The 13,521-nt window shown below is 38.4% G+C and overlaps 1 protein-coding gene across 1 annotated transcript in view; it reads right to left on the reverse strand.

Moving 5' to 3' along the window:
- Positions 1–11: 11 nt before the first annotated feature.
- nos1 (nitric oxide synthase 1 (neuronal)) overlaps positions 12–13,521 on the reverse strand; it is a 40,248-nt gene continuing 26,738 nt past the window's right edge. Inside the window, exons 19-29 of the mRNA XM_026187591.1 lie at positions 13,153–13,291; positions 11,689–11,767; positions 11,283–11,476; positions 10,363–10,532; positions 8,697–8,907; positions 7,621–7,708; positions 5,843–5,964; positions 5,498–5,646; positions 4,827–5,021; positions 3,991–4,109; positions 12–3,101 (exon numbers count right to left, since the gene is read on the reverse strand). Of these exons, the coding sequence (XP_026043376.1) occupies positions 3,086–3,101; positions 3,991–4,109; positions 4,827–5,021; positions 5,498–5,646; positions 5,843–5,964; positions 7,621–7,708; positions 8,697–8,907; positions 10,363–10,532; positions 11,283–11,476; positions 11,689–11,767; positions 13,153–13,291 (1,482 nt within the window). The 3' untranslated portion in view covers positions 12–3,085. The remainder of the gene's footprint in view (positions 3,102–3,990; positions 4,110–4,826; positions 5,022–5,497; positions 5,647–5,842; positions 5,965–7,620; positions 7,709–8,696; positions 8,908–10,362; positions 10,533–11,282; positions 11,477–11,688; positions 11,768–13,152; positions 13,292–13,521) is intronic.

Genomic DNA, 13,521 nt, shown 5'->3' on the forward strand with positions numbered 1-13,521 from the left:
AAGCAAATGTGTTTACATATTCTGTAAATGTTTCTCTTTATTTGTAAGTAAATGCAAAGTCCTTGCAGCTGATGCATTAAATGGAATACCCTCAATTAAGTACACAACAAAGGTCATTATAGCAGAGGCTGATTGGATCAGAGTTGTTCATAGCAGCAGCGATACGCAAACACCAAAAAATAAGAACCTCTCAACAAAGTTGTTACAGTCCAGGGCCCCGTGAGACAGGCCAGACAAGCTCAAAACAGTCTCACTAACTGACACAGTGCTGGTAAAGAGACAGAGCTTTTTAAATATGAACAGGAGACAAAGTATCATGCATTTGTTTAATGCTGCTGTTTTACCCTCATACCTAAAGGATATGACAGACACGACAAAGAATAGGCCTTTTTTTGTTCCTTTTAAATCAAGCAGAATCAAAGTGCTCATTTACATAATCAAAATACATTCTTAGAAAAGATTGTAGTGGTAGTTTTCATAGTTTATACTTTGTCTTTTGATATTTATATATATGTATAGAAGCTATATATAATATTCTTTTCTGTTTGCACATTTTACACAACAGACATTTTCTTGACAGCTTTCATTCCAGTTCAACTAAATGTGTTTAAATAAATCAGAGCAGACATTCATCCAAAATGAACAACAGCAGGGAAAATAGGACCCACCCATTATCTCCCAACTATAACATAGCAAAATCAGAAAAACAAAAAAGTACTCTCAGCAACTGGAAGGGACATTTAAAAATCACAATGAAATCAATTAGGCATGCTGACAGCTATCTTTAATTTGAAATAAAGACAAAGAAAGGGAATAAACAAGACACATAAGCTGACAAGAAAAAGCCACAGGTTAATGCAAAGTGGGTGATCAAAAAAACAATGTGGCCCCTGCACATACATTTTCAAATTACAACCCTGACTCGTTGGAAAGCAGCAAATGACCACAGTGGCAGTGTGATTGCCTCTTGTCTCTGGATGAAACTTCGCTGGAACTTAAAACAATAGAACCGAACTGCTGCGATCAAAACTAAAAGCCATGTGGGCAGCTTTCTGTTACCAAAACACCATCTGTAACATTAAATCTGCAGGCTTGTGTGACTCAGAGCAGGGTACTCATGCTTATTTTAAAAAATCGAAGCAGTTTGACAAGGTAACAGACAAGTAGAATAATCATGTAAAAACACACACCTGAGATCATGCATGTTTTACACCCACTCGTATATAGAGATGCGCACACTTATGATAATTTCAAGGGCACACATATGCATGCATACACACATGCGTGCTGATGCCGTTGAGCAGGTGTCAGGTCACAGTGAAGGGGTGGCGCGTGAGCCACAAGGTAGCACAAACATGCAGAGAAAAAAACTGAAAGGATGAATGCATAAACGTAGGCAAAATGTTAATGTAAGGCAAGAGGCAGAGGAGATATGATGCTGTTAAATAGATATTTTAAAGGCTCAATAGGTGATAAGTGGAGCAAGTTGACAGCTGTCAGATACGAACTGGGCAGCATCTTTTCCCCTTCAGTAACAACGTTTTGTTACGGATTACTTGAGTTTTAAGGAAAAGGCTCTTTCTATTTTACTGAGAATAAAATGAACAGATCAATACCAATATTGTGTTTTTACAGCAAATACAAAGCTACAGCCAAGAACCATTTAGTGTAGCTTAGCATACAGACTGGAAACAGGCTCTCTACAAAGGTCGCAAATACGGCACGATTAAAGCTCACTGAGTAACATGTTATATTTAATTAGTTTATTCTGTACAAAAACCAAAGTGTAAAAATAGTAAACTTGATTTATGGGCAATTAGGGGTAAGAAGACCTGGAAATGGGGGAAACAGCCTTGCTAGACCAATCTGTTGATATCAGCAGCATTTTAATTCTGGACATCAGGTACCCATAAATATGTTTCTTCTTCAGACTTGTGTTTTAGTTGGACAACCTTTGCTGCAATGAAACACAACAAAATCTAGGACAAATCTTAACAAAGTTTTAAACAGCTGCCACTGAGATAGCCTATTGGAGTGAATAAATGTATTTTCCATGATATCGAACAATTCTTTTAAGTTGTTACTTATTCATTTACTCACCGATTAGTCATTTACTCTACAGCTTATTCCAAACAGCTGATGAAAAATAAAAAAAATCCTCCGCGACATTTAGAATTTAACACATTATAATACGTTATACCACATTGAACATAGTACGATTTAGATGTTAAATTAAAAAGCCCTCAAGACCTATATTTTTGTTAATAGTTTATCATTGAAGTTTATTTTTAAGATATATTGACTCACGTTTGGTCTTTAGTGGCTGCCCTGCACATTAGTGCTGCAGTTTCAGCAAACACCACCTGGGACCCAAAAGATTATGATGCGATGGCAGAATGAGCACACTAAGAAAAATGGCACTCGCACAGAGGCGGATGCATTTTGAAGAATTGCCAATGAAGAGCAAGGTAATCTGTTTATGGAGGCAGTGGCAGAATTTATGTTTTCATTATTCAGGGATACCTGTCAATACGTTAAATTTGTCCGCAGCACGTGTCCTTCAGTTTCTCTGTCTGCATGCCTATACATCTTTTCTTTTTCTTAGTCAAGGACTAAAGAGATTGATATTGATAATGAAAAACAGTCCAAATATATTTGAGCAGTCCTTATACTTTCCCAACAAGTAAAGTTGACTTAATCCACACAGAAATGAAAGTTTACTATCTATGCCACACATTTCCTTGCAAATATAAAACCTCAATAAAAGCCTTTTAACAGTAACAATAACACAGAGTATATTATATTTCTTGAATATATTGTCTTGGTCATGCATTCACAATGAGGCAGGTCATTACACTAGATCATTTTTGGAAGTATCATCAACAAGCAAAAACAGATTCTCAAAGAACAGAACATTTCCAACTTGCTACAGACAAGATCGCAGAGCCCAACAGAAACATTAAAATGGTATATAAAAAAAAGAACACAAACAAACCCATTTTTTACAGTACAAAAATTGGCACAGTATTAGTAAACCAGCGGTGCTGTGTCTTGTTGTTTTCAGAAAGCCTGTCGATTCATCGACCTACGAGCAGAAAACCCTGAAGAGAAAAAAAGTGCGAAGGACAGACAGACAGGCAGGCAGACAGACAGACAGACAGAAAGAGCAACAGAGACATGGAAATAGAGATGTTACAGTCATTACTCATCCAGCAAGCAGGGGCTTTGATGGCCGAATGTGAAATTCAAGTGACAATCCACACAGGAACCATCGTCTGTGATGCATTTTGTTGGTGGTTAATGAGCCATAGTGGCTATGTAGGGCCCTTGTTTTGCTCTTATGGCGAGGGTATATGAAGTGTCTAATCTTGAATATGCACAAATAACGCTGGAAACAAAAACAGAAATGGAGCAGAGCCACTCGCTTTCACTCTAATCCTGTTAGTTTAAATGCTCTTCTCCACAGGTTTCTATGGTTACCTGCTCTGTTTTCATCTGAAGCTAGTGATGACAACACATTGTTGTCGACAGCAACTACAGGTTGCAGATTGAAGTTGACTTACAAATGTTTCTGAGATAAAGCTGCTCTTGTAGTTGCAATATTGACATAAATATGAATGGGCTTTTCCACAGTGGTAATTGGTCCTGATTTTACTGTACGGATGTGAATGAGTGAATGATCAATAGAAAAATAGTTGATATGAATCCTTTTCTGGTTTTTTTTTTATTTGTTTGTTTTTTTGAGGATGGAATACATTTTTCTATATTTTCTTAATATTAAATAAAGAACTGATTTTCACAAAGCCTTTCCTCATGATTAATTAGAAGTTAGCATGAATTCACAGTGAATCATCAGTCATTTATTTTACCCATGAAAAATATTTTACCAAAGAAAAGATTCTTCTGACTTTTACTGACATTTCAGAACAGTTTTGTAACATACTAAATATGAAAAGAAACAAAAAAATACTGGAAATGTAGAACACTTACTCATCTGAGTCTTTTTTGCTCTCCTCAATGTAGGCTATGGACTCTGAACGAATACGGTTGGTGACCTCGTAGGTGCGCAGGGTGACACCAAAGATGTCCTCGTGATAGCGATTCTCATCCTAATGACAACAGATTGGTAGCGAGACAAAGCTGAGTAACTGTTTACCAGATGTGTGTGTAGCATAATAATACGTTTTCTCTAGCAGGCTGTAGATATACCTTTTAAAATGGGATTCTATGGGAAATGACCATGACAAGCAAGCTAGCCAAAGACGCTGGCTACCATGATGTCATCCATCGATTTCTGAAGTCATGTTTTGAAATATAAAGATGAGTAATTTGAAGCCAGGTGTGACGAGAGATGGGCGAGTCTGAATGTGAAACTGCATACACACTGGTTAATCACTTGTCAATCACAGGTCATTAGCCAATGGGCAAACATCAGATAACCCTTCTTTCTGATCATAGTATGACCAATATTGACAAAATGGACCTGCAGTTGCAAAAACACCAATGTGAGCCAAAACAACATGGTAACATATAGTTACACTTTAGAGCCAAAATGCTAAAAAAAAAAGAAAAGTTAAGGTTTCAAAACAGGACCTCACATACCAGTTGGTGATCGGGCTTATGTCCATATCCAGTCCTTAAACAACATTACCTTTGCAATGATGGATAGCATCTTACATTTAGTATTTTCACAGCTGATCAGGTATTTTAACTAACTCTAGAATCTCCCTTACATTAAGTTTACTTCACGGTTCACTAAGGTAGAATGGAGTATGAATGTGAACATAACAGAGGTGATATTGCAGAGAGAACTCCGCCACTCTTACCCGAAGCTTACTGATAAAGAAGCCAGCATCCTCCAGGCTCATGTTGCCCTGCTGCTTGATGATTTGCTGGACAGTCTTGAGAACATCTCCTGCCATTGTCACATCCCCACACACGTAGATGTGTCCACCCTCCTGCCTCAGGCACTGGTACACAGTCTCTGACAGATGCTCGCGCAGTACATCCTGTACATATTTCTGACAGAGAGGCAGTGAAGAAATGATGAGTGTGCATGGAGAAGTGAAGCGTGAAAATAGCAGAAAAGGAAACAATGTGAAAAACTGAGTCAGGACACTACACACAAAGTAAAATTTGCAAACTGCCACCTAAAGACTGATATGCGCAGGAACAAAGCAACCTCAGAGTAAGAAAAATTATGCTCTGTGGATTTTGTTCTTCTTTTCAAATCCGTGTATTGACTGTCACTGCTAAAAGTAACAGAAGTGTAAACAAAGCAAGAATCAATCACAACAACAAAGGAAGCATTGAGCATAAAGAGGACAAAGACAAATGTATATATGAAAATGTATCAGCAGAATGACATTGGTAAGTAAAAATACACTATATCTACAGAAGTATTTATCCAGCCATCTCAAATTTGTGAATTTATTTCTACCTAAACAAGCCAGAGACAGATGTTACAAGCGACTTCCTTCGTGTTTAGTGCTTGTACCTTTGGTTTGCCAGGCTCTCTGGAATAGGCTGTGTAGAGCTCCTTAAACACCCCTTTATTCTTGGCCTGTATGGTCTCCTCCTTGTAGATGTGGTCCATCTCAGACTGCCGACAACCAAACACCAGTATCATTGGGCAGGATTTCATCCCTTGAAGATAAGAGGTAAGAGTTACTTTGTTGCTCTGGATGGAAATGCAGAAGTGATATCCAGAGTACAAGTGTCAAAATTACATTATCACTTTAATTTGAAGAATAAATCTATAAGCACTGAAAATACATTGCAAAGTCTTTTTATAAGTTGGTCAAAAGTAACTCTATGGATTGAGGGAGAACAAAATTCCAACCGTTTTGTTCAAGGTCATATAGTCTTTGTTGCCAGAAGCTTCTGAATGGGGCAATCCCTGTTCCTGGACCCACAAGGATGCAAGGTGCTTGGTTGTTCTTGGGAAGCTGGAATGATGGTGCACTAAAATAATGCCACACACACAAAGAACATCCAACAAATTACCATGGAGCCTATAAAATGTAATAAAGGAATAATAGAGTATTTTAATAATAAAAATAATGGATTGCATTTATATAGCGCTTTTCAAGATCCTTAAAGCACTTTACAATTCCACTATTCATTCACTCTCACATTCACACACTGGTGGAGGCAAGCTACAGTTGTAGCCACAGCTGCCCTGGGGCAGACTGACAGAAGCGAGGCTGCCATATCGTGCCATTGGCCCCTCTGGCCATGGCGCAGAGGTGAAGTGTCTTGCCCAAGGACACAACGACCGAGACTGTCTGAGCCGGGGCTCGAACCGGTAACCTTCCGATTACAAGACTGCCAACTCTTGAGCCACGGTTGGGGGACATCAAGCTATATGGGTAAGTATAGCTTGATGTCAAGATTCCCCTAATTCTCCTAATCCTTTCATTGCCTCTAAAACTCACTAATTGGCACATTTATTTTGTTTATTCACTGTAAACTTATAAATTTTACAAAGAACACTCCTGGTAAGATAAAAATGAGTTGTTTTACATAAAAAGATAAAAGGTACTAATTAGAGAACTTTAACAGCAAATATTTCGGTTATTTTTATTTCCACTTTTAGTCTTAAGGAATGAATTGATAATCATATTAGCTCTATATCATGCATGCAGACAAGAGAGTGGTACCTATCTTGGCAAATCAGCTTACTTTGTCAAACATCACCTTTTCACGTGTCATGAAATGTTTCCAAGGAGCCAGACTTTCTTGTATTTTTTAATGTGGCCTTGAACAACAGTTCTCCAGGATTTCTAAAGGTCTTTTAAAGCTTTTCTTTAAACACTGGCTGCCTAAAATTGTACCTTTGTACCAAAAAGATGATTCTCAAAGGGCTCCTAGACAAAAAATTGGCATATCTCTGCAGGAAATAGTGTGTGTCCATAAACATTTAGCGGAAGTAGAGGACAGAAGAAGATCAAAATCTCATAAAGAGTATTTATAAGAAATAAGAAATGCAATAAGAAATGCATTTCAGCCAGTGTTGTTGGGGATCTTGTAAAAATTAATGGAATTATAAATGTAGAAATGTACTGTGAGGTTTACCATCTGGAAAAATGTCTGGATCTATTGTCATGCTGAAAAATGAAGCTGTTACCAATCAAGCGAACTGTCAATGCAGTAAAAACACAACTGGATAGAAAAAACACTCAAAACACACCACCAGTCATGGACTGGCCTCCGCAAAGAACGGACCTCAACATTCTTGAAGCAGTGCGGGATCATCTTGACAGACATTATCACAAAAAGTGGGTAACATCCAAATACGAGCTTTGAATGTCCTTCAAGAAGTCAGCGGAACTATTCCCGAAGAATATTTGAAGAAATGACAAGAAGGCTTACTTAAAAAAAGACTTACCAAATACTGACTTTTAAGCTCTTTAGAATTGTACCTGATATACCAGCTTTTATACTGTTTGCCTGTGTATGTTTGCATGCTTCAGTAAATTGCTGCACCTACTTCCCATTCTCTTAGAAAATATAACAAAATAAAGGGTTGGCTAAAGACTTTTGCAAATTAGATTATAGATTAGATTAGATTAGATTGCATTGCCTTAAAATTTCTTGTAAAAACACTTTGATATTTACCCTCGGACAAAGCACGGCACCATCTCCCCCTTCTCTATCCTGTTAAGCCACGATGAACACACTCCATGATGGATTGGTCCCTCTCCATCTGAAAGAGATGATTACCGAGCAAGCACTTTACCTTTTTCTCTCCCCTCTGCCTCCCACTCTTTTTAAGCATACAAACTAACAGGAAAAGAGTGTTCCTAACATGTGTTCAAGGCTATAGCCATCTTCCCCTCTTCCTCACGCTCTTCCTCTAAAGGGAAATTACAGTAATTCAGCTGTTGCTTATACAATCATAGTAATATGTTCACATAAGTGCACATTACAGGTGGGAGAAGATAGCAGTTAAAAGGTATAGTAATGCTTACTGACTACTTTACAGGCTGAGATTATATACTGCCACAGTGGTGCTAAAAACAACACTTAAATCGTGCCCTAAATAATGCCTCATGCCTAAATAATGCAGTGAAGTAGACTGAAGTATACTGTTTGTGCTTGTGGCCATATATATAAACAGAATATGTAAAGTCTTTCTCCCAGTGCGTGTTTCTGGTTTTTACAGTTTTGTTTTGGCTGCCTTGTAAAGCAGACTTACATTCTAAGATAACTTCCAATCATTTCTCTTGTAGCTTCAGAAGGTTTTCAGAGAGTCTGACTCATTTTTCTTTTTTAATCCTTGCAGTAGCCTTGAAGGAGCTATGGCACTGTGCCTTTTATCCATGGCAAAGACTTGACTTAACCGAAATATATACCAGGCCTGCACTGGTTTGAGAAATGTCTAGTATGTCTAGTACTTTAAAATACATGATCACTGAAAAAGATGTTTAAATATCAGACTACTTTCTAGTTAAATGAAGAAAAAATAAACCAATAACTGCAATATATTAATTACCCTGATATCTGTATAATTTGCATTCTTGACATGTTGATAAAACCCACATGCATAATACTTCAGACTATCAAAAGTCTTCTGAGTAGACTAAAATTAACCTCTCCAGGCAGCTGAGAAGACCTAAGCATCTGAAGCTACGCCTACACAGCTTTTAAAATCTTGGACAGGAATTAGAGCAGTTCAAGTACCAGGGCCTTACCTCTGGCGCGATAGGAGACCACAGCCACTGTGAGATGGATCTCCCCTGGGTGCAGGTCTGGAGAGGAGCTGATAGAATAGTAGCGAGGCTGCAGAAGAGGCAGCTGGGTTAGCAGCAAAGTGGAGGGCATCTGGATAGAAGGAAACTCTTCTAGCACCTCCACCAGTGTGGGATTGTTGTACCACTTCCACTCCTCATACTCCTGCAATCCCTGGAGTGTCACAGAGAAAGACAATGTGGTACAAAGGTATCGGCTGACATTTCTTTGATATAGTTTTAGTCATGGTAAGTTATTGAATTATTGTCGTTCAGACTAAGAAATCAATGCAACTCCCACAGCAACTGAAAAGAAGAGGATAGTTTCCTCTTTTGGATCTGTAAACATTTCTCACTCAGGAGCAGGAGGCAGCCACAAGCAGAGCTATTCGCCATTCACTGCCCAACTGTTTCTGTGTGTCATCGCTGACATTTGGATGTGAGGAAAGTAGAGCACTGCCATCAGGCTAAAAAACCTTTGATATGTTACCAACTTTTGCTTTGTTCTCAAGCTGCTAATGAGCGACAAAATGCCCATTGAGAACCCACTGGTGTGGTCCACAATATGAGCTTAAAAGACAGTTTGAAGCACCTAATGCATAATTATAGCAAAACTCTAACACCATAAGCACTTTGGGGCCTGGGCTTTTTAACCTTGATAAACAGAAGGGGGCGTAGGACTGTACAGATATGAGAAGCTGATAGATTTGTTTAATTAACTTTTTTAAAGAAGAGAATAAGCCAGACGTGGCAACATGTTTGCTTTGTATTGCTTGGAAAAACAAGAAGAGAAATGTTAAAAAACAAAACAATTATTCCTGTAAGGAATGAACTTGAGATTTAACTCATTAAAACATGTTCTGCAGTGCTGTTTCTACTGTACAATTTCTTCTTTCTGAATTCAGAAGCCTACCATCTTTCCCTCTTGCTTGGTGACAATAATTCTGTGTATGAGCATATGAGTCACTGCTTGGCCTCATCCAGCCTTTTCCACACATTGACAAAAATGGAGAGTGAATAGTGGGAGGCACTGCAAGGGGGGATGGCTCTGGGTTAGAACGATCAACGGCTTTAATTTGGCGCCAGCTAACTCCTACTGTACGTACTCTTGGTGCAAAGAGCACCAAATCAGCTATGAGACACATAAAACTATCTGCCATATTCTCTTATTTTGAAACACAGAGAATGTGTTGGTTACTGTTGAAGCTTAAGCACATGGTGACTTTTTATAGAACAGTTCTTGGAAAAGTGATCTAAAAATACGCATACATTTTCATCTCAGATTGGAAATGGGGGAACATATCTTTGGATACAGCCCACATGCACACATCGGAAATCCCTTATGTGTTTGGTCACAAAACAAGTTCAAGCACTCAGCGCTGCTGCAGCTCAGCCATTTGAAAGGTCAGTGTAAATCAAAGTAAATATGCATTTACACGTGAAACACTTTTCAGATGAAAACACTTGGTCGCATATTTGTACGTTTTATCAAAATCGTAAACTAAGGTTCAGTTAGTTTGTCTAATGGATTCTTCTGGTGTCCAACTTTGGGTTCCTTGAAAAGCGCTATATAAATGCAATCCATTATTATTATTATTAAATGGTAACATTGAAAACTAAGTGAATTTACCTTACTGAGGATCTCTAGTTTCTTTCTTTGTTTGTCATTGGTTGCTAGAGCAGCAAACTGCTGGAGCAGCACAGGGCTCGGTGGAGTCGTGATATCCATGAAATACTGGAACGCCTGGTAGATGGTGCAGGGAGGGATACGGGTCTCATTTGTCCAGTTACTGATTACACCTGCAGAAAATTATAAAGTTAAAGTTGAGTTAATTCATATGATGTACTAGTTTTTTATATGTGTAAGATGAAAGAAAAAAAATGAGGTAACAAACTATAAGAGCAGTCTGTGTGTGTGCAGTTTTTTTGCTGGCTTGTTTTTTGGGAGGTTTTTGCTGCAAAAGCTCTTACCAATGCTGTTTCCTTGCTACTTGATCTAATGCTAGACAATGTGGAATTTGTTGACTGAAAATGAACTAGCTTGAGAATCAGTATCAAACCAGTCCGAAGATCAGAGCCATTTCTCTGTGTGATAAGCATTTGCTAACACGTTATACACAACACCCTTGGATATGTTGTCTAGTTGTCTGTAATTAGCAAAGTACAACCAAAATGCAAGCAGCAGTATGGAACATGTGATCCTCGAATTGAAAGAAAATTAGATACAGTGAGAGTTGTTAACAACAAGGGCTTGAATTGTGGAGATGAATTTTGAATAAGCACTAATCCTGTGTTTAGCAAATGTCTTGCATCACAGTCACAGAGAAAATCACAGTTAAGTCACCCGGTGTCACCACAACTGTTTGCCAATATGCAGTTCACTGAAAAATTTCTGGGCATGGATATCCTGCTAAAGTGTGACTTCATGATGTCTGCTGTGACTTCTTATTTACATTTGGATTTTGACAACCTGCCCAGATTTTAAAATGCCATTCTCGTGATTGCATGCCTACTGTTTTCGCAAAGTAGCATGACTTTGCTAATACCCACCTAGGGCAGTGTTTCTCTCCTCCAAGAACTCCACTTTGACGATTTGATTGACAGGTGGAGCATCCTCCAGTTTTTCTATGAGAGCTGTTACCAGGTCCTCATGGTTGCCAGGGAAGATGCCCAGATGGTCGCCAGGCTTGTAGCGCAGGCTGTCGTGGTTGTTTGTGTGTAACCGCACAAATATGGTGGAGCGACTATGAAAGGGATCAGAGATTTAGGAAATAACATTGCACCATTTTCAGTCTGTTCCATTTAGTTAAAATGTCACTGTAAACAATGAATGAGTTGGACACCAGAAGAATCCATTAGACGAACTGAACGTTAGTTTACGATTTTGGTAAAACGTACAAATATGCGACAAAGTGTTTTCGTCTGAAAAGTGTTTCACGTGTAAATGCATACTTACTTTGATTTTGGACTTTGTAAATTTTGAGATTCAAGCATCTTTGCTCCATAAACTTTCTTCTTGTGAATGCTGTGTAATGCTGTTGGCAGACACAAATAATACATGATTTATGGATTGATTAATAGACATGTTCTTCTTGGAAAAAAATACTTCTTTGATTTCTTTCTGGGAGAGACCGATAAGAAGTTTTATGTACAGACACGCAAGTGTCTGTATATAAAGGGTAAAGGTAAGGGTACATAAAGGGTTTTAGCCCAGCCCTATATCCACAGGCACTCCCATGTCTGTACATATAGTTCAGAGAGTCAGGATCCAATCTTAACATAATGGCATAATGTAAACAACTGTCACATTATGAGATTCAAGCATCTTTGCTCCACAAACTTTCTTCTTGTGAATGCTGTATAATGCTGTTAGCAGACATAAATAATACATTATTTATGGATTGATCAACAGACCTGTGCTTCTTGGAAAAAAATACTTCTTTGATTTCTTTCTGGGAGAGATTGATAAGAAGCTTTATGTACAGATATGGGAGTGTCTGTACACAAAGGGTAAAGGAAAGGGCACAAAAAGGGTATCAGCCCAGCCCTATATAGTTCAGAGAGTCAGGATCCAAACTTAACATAATGGCATAATGTAAACAACTCTCTACTTTGGCAAAGACAATGCAATGATTTTGTAGCAAAGTTGCTGCACAGACATATTATGCTGAATACTATGTATTCATGGATAAATACATGGATTCTTTTTCAAATATTATTATATTCCACAGCACTAATAAACCAAATCAAAATACATAAAAAATTCTAACTGACGAACTTCAAAAGAATCATATCATTAACAAACATTAACATCATTAATAACATCAAAGACACATCTTGCTAAATTGTGTAAAATTGTTGTAATATCAAAAAAAGAATCAGAACAGATTTATGGATATTTCTCACTTTATACTGAAATATTTGCCATTTCGCTTCAGATCCCAACCTTTTAATCTCTCTCAACAAGGAAGGGAATATCCTCTGATATCCTCTGACCAAGCCATAAGTCCTGGAATGCTACCCTTTGGTCCCAGGGCTAAATGAGCAGACTAGTCAATGGGTCCCAGTTTGCCCACCCCCAAGCTTACGTCACAATCTGTGTCAGTTTGAAGGTGCAGAAGTACCAAATTAATTTATGGAAATTAAGTAACAGAGCCACTTCAACTCTGGTCCAGTACTTTGAACTCGAGACCTCTAGGGAAAAGTTCTCAAAATCCTATTATAATCTCATTTTGATTTTCTCACACCAGTGCCACAAATCTCAGCTTCAGGTCACGTAAAGGCTGAGTGACTCATCTTTATCAATAACCGTACTACCACACTGCTGATCAATTACAGGTATTTTGTACAGATGAACTTTCCCCTTTAATATTAAGTTGCCACAAGCATTTTGTAACTAAGTACCAAGAGGAACTTTCACCTTCTGTGAGGGCTGGGGCCTCGGCCGTGTAAGTCAAGCGGAACTTGCTCTTCTTCCAGCTGCGATCATTGCTGATCAAGGAGTCATTGGCCTTCTCAATGTTCACGTCATCACCAACACAGAATACATCGCAGGCAGCCTTCACGAGCAGCCACAGAGAAGATAAACAAAAGAGTTGGGTGGGGCACGTAAACGAGAATGAACAGCTTGCAGAAGTAGGGGACACCTGGAATGAGTGTGTTTGGAGGTGTGGTCCCGCTCCTGAAATTCATAATACATAATCTCCAAGAAAAAAAAACAACAGAAAGAGGATTGTACTGGGATGAACAGCTACTTGACAAGTAACTAACATACCGGTCTTGAGATAAA

The sequence above is a fragment of the Astatotilapia calliptera genome, chromosome 12 (assembly GCF_900246225.1).
Source record: "Astatotilapia calliptera chromosome 12, fAstCal1.2, whole genome shotgun sequence".
Classification (NCBI taxonomy): Eukaryota; Metazoa; Chordata; class Actinopteri; order Cichliformes; family Cichlidae; genus Astatotilapia; species Astatotilapia calliptera.